The 10,332-nt window shown below is 53.5% G+C and overlaps 2 protein-coding genes across 4 annotated transcripts in view; one reads left to right on the plus strand and one right to left on the minus strand.

Moving 5' to 3' along the window:
- Nucleotides 1–2,728, plus strand: part of TMIGD2 (transmembrane and immunoglobulin domain containing 2) — a 10,658-nt gene extending 7,930 nt beyond the window's left edge. For 2 of the 3 annotated variants that reach the window (XM_017847223.1, XM_017847225.1), the window contains 3 exons: nt 465–506; nt 600–710; nt 2,078–2,728. In XM_017847223.1, the coding sequence (XP_017702712.1) occupies nt 465–506; nt 600–710; nt 2,078–2,346 (422 nt within the window). In that variant the 3' untranslated portion in view covers nt 2,347–2,728. The remainder of the gene's footprint in view (nt 1–464; nt 507–599; nt 711–2,077) is intronic. The other variant, XM_017847224.1, reaches the window with a different exon arrangement.
- A 1,368-nt stretch (nt 2,729–4,096) lies between these two features.
- SHD (Src homology 2 domain containing transforming protein D) overlaps nt 4,097–10,332 on the minus strand; it is an 11,350-nt gene continuing 5,114 nt past the window's right edge. Inside the window, exons 2-4 of the mRNA XM_017847151.1 lie at nt 9,575–9,708; nt 5,831–5,950; nt 4,097–4,373 (exon numbers count right to left, since the gene is read on the minus strand). Of these exons, the coding sequence (XP_017702640.1) occupies nt 4,187–4,373; nt 5,831–5,950; nt 9,575–9,708 (441 nt within the window). The 3' untranslated portion in view covers nt 4,097–4,186. The remainder of the gene's footprint in view (nt 4,374–5,830; nt 5,951–9,574; nt 9,709–10,332) is intronic.

Consider the following 10,332-nt stretch of genomic DNA (forward strand, 5'->3'; position numbering starts at 1 on the left):
TTTTTTTTTTTGTCTTTTTTGAGACGGAGTCTCACTCTGTCACCCAGGCTGGAGTGCAGTGGCACGATCTCGGCTCACTGCAGCCTCCCCCTCCTGGATTCAAGCGATTCTCCTGTCTCGGCCTCCTGAGTAGCTGGGATTACAGACGTCCACCACCATGTCCAGCTAATTTTTATATTTTTTGTAGAGATGGGGTTTCCTCATGTTGGCCAGGCTGGTCTCGAACTCCTGACCTCAGGTGATCCTCCTGCCTCAGCCTCCCATAGTGCTCGGATTACAGCCCTGAGCCACCGCATTCTGCGAGTCTCATTTTTCAGAAGAGGAAACTGAGGTTCAGAGTGAACACCTGCCCAAAACCACAAAGCCTGGCAGGAGGAGGAACACTTAGGTCCCCCCACGTAAGCTCTGTTCTTGGAGTGTGGAGAAGCCTGGTACTCCCCATGACATAGATTTCTTCTCTGCAGATGACCCCACACAGAACAGAAATCTGACCCCAAGCTTCCCAGGTGAGCCCTGCCCTGTGTTCCTCCCCCAGCATCTTCCTCCCCCACCACCACCCTTTCCCCTCCTGCTTAGACCATCTCTTCACCCCGACACAGGACTCCTCTTCGTGCTGCTGGGGGCAGGAGGTGTGGGTGTGGCGCTCGTGCTGGGCGCCTGGTTCAGGGGCCGCCGCTGCTGCCAGCAAAGGGATTCAGGTAACAGCCCAGGTAAGGGAGGGTGGGGCGGAGGAGGTGGGAACTGCAGCTGCTTGACAAAGACCCATTGCATCTGTGCTCACACCTAGGGGAAGGAGGGAGGAGGGATGGAGGAGAAGCCTGGCTCCTATATCTTATATTCACGTTTTTCAGAAATAGAGACAAAGCCCCTAGCCTGGGCAACCTAGCAAGATCCCATCTCTACAAAAAAATTAAAAATTGCTGGGCGTGGTGGCTCATGCCTGTAATCCCAGCACTTTGGCACGCCAAGGTGGGTGGATCACCTGAGGTCAGCCTGGACAACATGGTGAAACCTTGTCTCTACTAAAAATACAAAAAATTAGCCAGGCATGGTGGCGGATGTCTATAATACCAGCTACTTGGGAGACTGAGGCAGGAGAATCACTTGAACCCAGGAGGCAGAGGTTGCATTGAGCCAAGATCGCGCCGTAGCACTCTAGCCTGGGTGACAGAGCAAGACTCGGTCTCAAAAAAAAAAAGAGAAAAAAATTAAAAATTAGGCTGTGCATGGTGTCTCATGCCTGTCATCCCAGCACTTTGGAAGGTCGAGGCAGGTTAGGAGTCTGAGACCAGCCTGGGCAACATGGTAAAACCCAGTCTCTACTAAAAATACAAAAATTAGCCAGGCGTGGTGGCCTGTGCCTGTAGTCCCAGCTGCTCGGGAGGTTGAGGCAGGAGAGTCACTGGAACCCAGAAAGCGGAGATTGCCGTGAGCCAAGACTGCCCCATTGCACTCCAGCCTAGGTGACACAGCAAGCTCCATCTCAACAACAACAAAAAAATTAGCCAGGCTTGGTGGCACACGCCCGTGGTCCTAGCTGCTCAGGAGGCTGAGGTGTGAGGATTGCTTGAACCTGGGAGGTAGAGGCTGCAGTGAGCTATAGTTTCCCCATTGCACTCCAGCCTGGGTGACAGAGACAGATCCTGTCTCAAAAAACAAACAAAAGTTTGAAAAAAAAAAAAAAAAAAAAACGGCCGGACGCAGTGGTTCAAGCCTGTAATCCCAGCACTTTGGGATGCCAAGGTGGGCGGATCATGAAGTCAGCAGATCAAGACCATCCTGGCTAACACGGTGAAACCCCATCTCTACTAAAAATATAGAAAATTAGCCGGGCATGGTGGCGGGCGCCTGTGGTCCCAGCTACTCAGGAGGCTGAAGCAGGAGAATGGCGTGAATCCGGGAGGCAGAGCTTGCAGTGAGCCAAGATCGCGCCACTGCACTCCAGCCTGGGCGACAGAGCAAGACTCCGTCTCACACACACACAAAGAAAAGAGAGACAAATCCTCCAGAGGTTAGCCGGAGAGGGCTGGGCTGTCTTTACTGACTGTTCCCTCTTGATCTGTGTTATCCATCCTAGGAAATGCATTCTACAGCAATGTCCTATACCGGCCTCGGGGGCCTCCAAAGAAGACTGAGGACCGCTCTGGAGAGGGGAAGGACCAGAGAGGCCAGAGCATTTATTCAACCTCGTTCCCGCAGCTGGCCACCTGCCAGCCGCACCTGGCTCCCAGACCTTGCCCCAGCCCCAGGCCCGGCCACCCCATTTCTATGGTCAGGGTCTTTCCTAGCCCAGGCCCCACCCAGCAGCCGAGGCCAAGAGGGTTCCCCAAAGTGGGAGAGGAGTAAGAGATCCCAGGCGACCTCGACGGGACCCCACCCATAGGTACACACAAAAAAGGGGGATCGAGGCCAGGCACGGTGGCTCACGCCTGTAATCCCAGCAGTTTGGGAAGCTGAGGCGGGTGGAACAGTTGAGGTCAGGGGTTTGAGACCAGCCTGGCTTTAACCTGGGAGGCGGAGGTTGCAGTGAGCCAAGATTGCGCCACTGCACTCCAGCTTGGGCCACAGAGTGAGACTCCATCTCAAAAAAAAAAAAAAAAAAAAAGAAGCAGGAGGATTGGGAGCCTGACAGCCCCATCCTGAGACCCCGTCCTCATTTCTATGATGATGGATCTCGCTCCCACTTTTCCCAAGAACGCTTAATAAAGGCTTGTGAAGAAAAAGCAAAGCTGGTGTTTGTGGCGATTTGGGACTGCTAAAAAGGTCTGAAGAAATCAGGTGCGGCGGCTCACGCCTGTAATCCCAGCGCTTTGGGGGACCGAGGCGGGCGGATCACCTGAGGTCAGGAGTTCGAGACCAACCTGGCCCACATGGTGAAGCCCCGTCTCTACTAAAAATACAAAAGTTAGCCAGGCGTGGTGGTGCAGCTGATGTCTGTGGTCTCAGCTATTTGGGAGGCTGAGTGGGGAGGATCACTTGAGCCTCAAGAGGTTTAGGTTGCAGTGAGCTATAATTATGTTACTGCCCTCCAGCCTGGGTGGTAGAGTCCCTGTCACATACATGCACCAAAAAGATTTAAGGGGTCATGTGGGGGGTCCCAGAGCTCCCAGGGGTGGCTGGAGAGGCCCACTGTGGCCAAGGAACTTGGTGACAACTCAAAGCCCCCCTCCCACCTTATACTTGTAGGGACAAATCCAAGGAGCAGGAAGTAGTGCTCTGGCTTCCAAACTGCCCTGGAAGACCCTCTCTGCAGCTGGCATCACCCCCAGGCAGGCCTGGAGGTGGGGGGAGGAGCGGGGAGGTCAGGGGATTCGTGGTGTTTACGAGCCCCCCGGGTCTTCTGCCTGTCACCTTGAAGTGACACCAGCTAGGCCCAGCTCCCCTCCCCTACTTCTGCTGTTTCCATGGGGACAGATGTCCTTTCTGCAGATCAAGCCACTGCTGCCGGGAGGAGGGAGCGGGGCTGGCCCGAGAGCCTGGCCCCCCTCAGTTTCTCCATCTTTGTGTCTGTCGGTTTCTAAGGAGTGCGGTTTTCATCTGCTCCACACTGCTCTGTCTCTTGCTCTCTGAGTTCTGGTCTCTCCCTATGGGAGATTCAGGTTCCAGTCCCAACTCTGCTCCCAAAACAAAGAGCTGGGGATGTGCGTGGCCCTTGAGGCCTCGAGGTTTTCTCTCGTTTGTTTTGCTTTGTTTTTTGAGACGGAGTTTCGCTCTTGTTCCCCAGGCCGGAGTGCAATGGTGCGATCTCAGCCCACTGCAATCTGCGCCTCCTGGGTTCAAACCATTCTCCTGCCTCAGCCTCCCGAGTAGCTGGGATTAGAGCTACTACCACGCGCCACCACGCCCAGTTAATCTTGTATTTTTAGTAGAGACGGGGTTTCTCCGTGTTGGTCAGGGTGGTCTCGAACTCCCAACCTTAGGTGATCTGCCTGCCTCAACCTCCCAAAGTGCTGGGATTACAGGCGTGAGCGACCACGCCCGGCCTCATCCAGGGTTTCAATTACCCCATCGTCCCCCTTTCCGGGGCTGCTTAGGGCTTTCCCGCTGGGAGTCAGTGATCCCACTTCCCTCTGCAGCCCAGAAAGGAAACTAACACAAATAATAACTTATTTATTTTCTAGGCCATGAGAAGGCTTTGGGATACAATTCTGGGCCTGAGGACTCAAAAGGGGGCCGAGGGTCGCTGTCAGGGGGTCTGCATGACCACGGGGTAGAGCAGAGCCAGATGCTCGGCGCCCTGCACCGGCAGTGGGCGTGAACTGTAGTGGAGGACGAGTTCGGGCACGCTGGGGAAGGGCCCGCTGTGTTGGCCCAGCACCACCTGGTTCTCTCGGGTCCGCGCGAACTTCAGATGCAGGAAGCCCTGGCTGCTCCTGGGTGATGAGGGAGAAAGGGACTCCTAGTACCCTGGGCCCACCCAGAAAGCCACCATCCCCAAAGCCACCTCCCACAGTGCCAAGGGCCAGGTGCTCGTGCATCTCCAGTCTCTGGTAAACAGCAGTGTGGTGGCTGGAATAGTTGCTCACACCTGTAATCCCAGTGATGTGGGAGGCTGAGGCTGTAGGATTGCTCCAGGCCAGGAGTTAGAGACCAGCCTGGGCAACAGAGTGAGACCCCATCTGCACAGAAAAACATTAAAAAATTAGGCGGGCACGGTGGCTCATGCCTGTAATCGCAGCACTTTGGGAGGCCAAGTCAGGTGGATCACTTGAGGTCAGGAGTTCAAGACCAGCCTGGCCAACATGCTGAAACCCCGTCTCCACTAAAAATACAAAAATTAGCCAGGCATGGTGGCAGGAACCTGCAGTCCAAGCTACTCCGGAGGCTGAGGCATGAGAATCCCTTGAACCTGGGAGGCAGAGACTGCAGTGAGCTGATATTGTGCCACTGCACCCCAGCCTGGGTGACAGAGTGAGACTCCATCTCAAATAATAATAATAATAATAAAAATGATAATAGGAAGAGGCCAGGTACAGTGACCCACACCTGTAATCCCAGCACTTTGGGTGGCCGAGTCAGGCAGATTGCTTGAGGCTGGGAGTTTGAGACCAGCCTGGCCAACATGGCAAAACCCTGTCTGTACTAAGAATACAAAAATTAGCCGAGCGTGGTGGTGTGTGCCTGTAGTCTTCCATCTCCCGAGTTCAAGCAATTCTCCTGCCTCAGCCTCCGACGTGGCTGGAATTACAGGTATGCACCACTATGCCCGACTAATTTTTGTATTTTTAGGAGAGAAGGGGTTTCACCATGTTGGCCAGGCTGGTCTCGAACTCCTGACCTCAAGTGATCCGCCCTCCTCGGCCTTCCAAAGTGCTGGGTTTACAGGCATGAACTACCGTGCCCAGCTCCAATCTTGTGCTTTTAGATCTTGCACTCAGACACCTAGCAGAATCTTAGGTTTATAATTAGACAGAATTTTAGGGACGGAAGTGCATACAAACAGGGTCTCAACTTAAAACGCTTACAGGCACACCCTGAAATTTTGGCTTCAGACAGACACAAATTGATATACCTCCATTTTTGGACAAGGGGAGTCCAAAGGAATCTTGTGCACCTAGTTCCTCGTCTTACCTGAGGCCTGGACCTCCTCTGTGCCTTCCACTCCATCTTCTTGTATACCTCCAGTGATGGGGAGCTCATCCTCAATTTGCAACCAGGTAATGGCCTCCCCGGAAGTCCCACCCCTTCTCCTAGAAGTCCCACCCACTGACCTGGAAGCCCTTCCCAATGGCTGCTGGAGCCACACCCTCCCGTTCCCTCTGAATTAACCCAAAAGGGTGACTCATACAATCCTGTGACCCACGCAATCCCTGTGAGGCTGAGGTCTCACCTGAGAGACAAGGAGCAGTCCTGGGGGCTGGTCTCGCTGAACCGCACTAGGTAGCTGCCTTCCTTGCAGAGGGACAGGAGGCTCTCTGCATCCGCCCTGTTCAGGGGGCCATGAAACCACCTATGGAGTGCAGACAGATGTCTCATCAAGGACTGTCCCCCTTCAAACACACTCTGGGGCCCTGTCATCCCAGCACTTGGGGAGGCCGAGGTGGGCGGATTGCCGGAGGTCAGGAGTTGGAAATCAGTCTCGCCAACATGGTGAAACCCCGTCTCTACTAAAAATACAAAAAAATTAGCTGGGCGTGGTGGTGGGTGCCTGAAATCCCAGCTACTCGGGAGGTTGAGTTAGGGGAACGGCTTGAACCAGGGAGGTGGAAGTTGCAGTGAGCTGAGATCCAGCCACTGCACTCCAGTCTGGGCAACAGAGTGAGACTCTGTCTCAAAACAAACAAACAAACAAACAAACAAACAAACAAAACCCACTCTGAGATCAGTTGGGTCCATGCACAGCTTGTGTGTGGGCTTGTGGCCTCCCGGCAAATGAAGAAGGAAAATTCCCTTGGATTTTTCTTTTTATTTATTTATTTATTTATTTTCAGACAGAGTCTTGCTCTGTTGCCAGGCTGGAGTGCAGTGGTGCAATTTTGGCTCACCACAACCTCCACCTCCCGGGTTCAAGCAGTTTTCCTGCCTCAGCCTCCCAAGTAGCTGGAACTACAGGTGCACAGCACCACACCCGGCTAAGTTTTGTATTTTTAGTAGAGATGGGGTTTCACCATGTCAGCCAGGCTGGTCTGGAACTCCTGACCTCAGGTTGTCTGCCCTCCTTGGCCTCCCAAGGTACTCGGATTACAGGTTTGAGCCACCGCGCCTGGCCCATCCCCTTGGATTTTTCAAGAGCAGCCCTGGTTATAGTATACCTGACATTGATCTTCACAGCCTCCCTCGTGTCCTTGTCAACTTCAATCACTTTCACAAAAGCGGTGCTTCATCTTGTACCTCACCCGCCTGTCCCTTTCTTTTTTCTTTTGAGACGGAGTCTCACTCTGTCTCTCAGGCTAGAGTGCAGTGGCACGATCTTGGTTCACTGCAACCTCCGCCACCCAGATTGAAGTTATTCTCATGCCTCAGCCTCCTGAGTAGCGGGGAGTACAGGCGCCCGCCACCACACCTGGCTAATTTTTTTCTATTTTTAGTAGAGACAGGGTTTTACCATATTGGCCAGGCTGGTCTCGAACTCTTGACTCCAGGTTATCTGCCTGCTTCGGCCTCCCAAAGTGCTGGGATTACAAGCATGAGCCACAGCACCCAGCCCCTTTCTTAATGTTTTTTTATTTTGTTTTGTTTTGAGAGGGAGTCTCTCTCTGTCACCAGGCTGGAGTACAGTGGCGTGATCTCAGCTCACTGCAACCTCCACCTCTTGGATTCAAGAGATTCTCCTGCCTCAGCCTCCTGAGTAGCTGGGATTACAGGTATGCACCACCATGCAGAGCTAATTTTTGTATTTTCAGTAGAGTTGGAGTTTCACCATGTTGGCCAGGATGGTCTCGATCTCTTGACCTCATGATCTGCCCACCTCGGCCTCCCAAAGCGCTGGAACTACAGGCGTGAACCCCCGCGCCCAGCCTCATGTTTTGCTTCAATGTGCTCACAAAGGGGTCTGCAGTTGCAAGCAAGGTATCAAAGACAGAGAAGCTCCAGAGCCTTTGCTGTTGTTCATAATGAAAGAAATCTGAAAAGAGAATAAGCACATATGGCGTGCCTGTGGTCTCATGGAGGAGGCGAAGGCAGGAGGATGGCTTGATCCCGGGAGTTCAGGGGTACAGTGAGCTATGATTGTGCCACTACACTTCAGCCTGGGCAACAGAGCGAGACCCTGTCTGAAAGAAGGAGAGAAAGAGAGAGAGAGAGAGAGGGAGAGGGAAAGAGAAAGAGAAAGAGAAAGAGAAAGAGAAAGAGAAAGAGAAGAGAAAGAGAAGAGAAAGAGAAAGAGAAAGAAGGAAAGGAAAGGAAAGGAAGAAGGGAGGGAGGGAGGGAGGGAGGGAGGGAAGGAAGGAAGGAAGGAAGGAAGGAAGGAAGGAAGGAAGGAAGGAAGGAAGGAAGGAAGGAGAGGAAAGAAGAAAGAAAGGGCAGTGGCTCATGTCTGTCATCCCGACACTTTGGAAGACCAAGGCAGGCACATCACCTGAGGTCAGGAGTTTGAGACCAGCCTGGCTAACATGGTGAAACTCCATCTCTACTAAAAATACAAAAATTAGCCAAGTGTGGTGTCAGGAGCCTGTATTTCCAGCTATTTGGGAGGCTGAGGCAAGAGAATTGCTTGAACTGGGGAGGCGGAGATTGCAGCCAGATGAAATGTGCCATTGCACTCCAGCCTGGGCGACAAGAGCGAGACTCTGTCAAAAATAAAAAGAGAAAAGAGAAGAGAGAAAAGAGGAGAGGAGAGAAGAGAAAAGAAGGAAGAGGGAAGGGCCGGGCGCAGTAGCTCACACCTGTAATCCCAGCACTTTGGGAGGCTGAGGTGGACAGATCACGAGATCAGGAGTTCTAGACCAGCGGCCAACATACTGAAACCCTGTCTCTACTGAAAACACAAAAATTAGCCGGGCGTGGTTGTGCAGGCCTGTAGTCCCAGCTACTCTGGAGGCTGAGGCAGGAGAATCACTTGAACCTGGGAGGCGGAGGTTGCAGTGAGCTGAGATGGCATCACTGTGCTCCAGCCTGGGTGACGGAGCAAGACTCGGGGAGGGAGGGAGGGAGCAAGGGAGGAAGAGACAGAGAAAAAGAGAACAGTCTTCACTCCCTAGGCCTCAGAGTTAAATAGCCAGTTCTGTATGGCCCACCGAAGAGATTTAGGCGTGACTGTGATAATATGGCCTGGGCCGGGCGCGGTGGCTCAAGCCTGTAATCCCAGCACTTTGGGAGGCCGAGACGGGCGGATCACGAGGCCAGGAGATCGAGACCATCCTGGTGAACACGGTGAAACCCCGTCTCTACTAAAAAATACAAAAAACTAGCCAGGCGAGGTGGCGGGCGCCTGTAGTCCCAGCTACTTGGGAGGCTGAGGCAGGAGAATGGCGTGAACCCGGGAGGCGGAGCTTGCAGTGAGCTGAGATCCGGCCACTGCACTCCAGCCTGGGCGACAGAGTGAGACTCCGTCTCAAAAAAAAAAAAAAAAAAGATAATATGGCCTGGATTCCGGGGACTTGGGCAGTCCCTCAAGGACCTCCCAGGCTGGAAAGACACACAGTCAGCGTCTCCTAGCTGATGTGCGACCCCAGTACGGAGTTGCGAGCCCACCAAAATGCTGCGCCCCCTGGTTCCATCCCAGGAACCAAGAACTTCTGGCTGAGAATGATTTCTGTCTCTTGGCTCTGAGGCTGTAAACCCCACTCAGGTTAAGGAGGGAAATTTCCTTTTCTGTTGGAACCTGAGGCTCAGAGAGGTTAAGTGACTTGCCCCAGGCTACACAGCCAGGAGGGGAGAGAAGGGATTTGAAACCAGAACTTGATACCAGAGGGAAAGGGACCCCATCAGATTGTTTTGTGTCTACCTGGGTGCCTGGCACACAGCAGGCTCTGGCGCCCAGTAAAGATTAGCTGAAGAAACGAAATAAGTGGATGAATGAATCTAAGTTCTCCCAGTTCCTCTAATCTGGGAAAACGAAAAAACTTCTGCCTGATACATTGGAGTCTGCAGATACGTTCAACGGGGCTCCTCCACCTTCAGCTTCCCCACTCACGGCTGTTTCTCCAGGGGCAGGGCTGGGTCCACACGCTCCGCAGGCTGGGGGCTTCTGGGTGGGGGTCTCCGGAGTTCCTTGGCTGAGCCTGGAGTCCTCTCCCACTCTGGACTGTCAAACTGCACTGGAAGGGAGATTTAGAGAGGAAAGGGTTAAGTCCAGCCTATCTTGGGGGGGCGGGGCAGGGGCAAGCCAATGGAATCTCAGTAGGAAGACAGAGGGAGCTTGGGACAACCTATCAGAGCCCAGGGGCTGGGCTTAAGGCAGGGGCTGGATCGCCCACAGGTGCAACCTATTGGCCTTCAGAAGAAACAGGTGTGGTCATTTATAAATCTGGTGGCAAGGAGCACAAGGGGCGTGGCTAGAGGGGGTGGGTTAGAAATTTCCAAAGGGGAGCCTTGCTTCCTAAATTCCTTCTGGGTTCAGCCCAGACAGGAGCCAAGTCCTAAAACTGCAAAATCACCCCCAATCTACAGACAGGTGGACCAAGGCACTGAGCTCTAAATACCCTCCCAGTATAAAACTTTGCGGTCGCCGGGCGCGGTGGCTCAAGCCTGTAATCCCAGCACTTTGGGAGGCCGAGACGGGCGGATCACGACGTCAGGAGATCGAGACTATCCTGGCTAACATGGTGAAACCCCGTCTCTACTAAAAAAATACAAAAAAACTAGCCGGGCGAGGTGGCGGGCGCCTGTAGTCCCAGCTACTCGAGAGGCTGAGGCAGGAGAATGGCGTGAACCCGGGAGGCGGAGCTTGCA

The sequence above is a fragment of the Rhinopithecus bieti genome, unplaced genomic scaffold (assembly GCF_001698545.2).
Source record: "Rhinopithecus bieti isolate Rb0 unplaced genomic scaffold, ASM169854v2 scaffold_28055, whole genome shotgun sequence".
Lineage (NCBI taxonomy): Eukaryota > Metazoa > Chordata > Mammalia > Primates > Cercopithecidae > Rhinopithecus > Rhinopithecus bieti.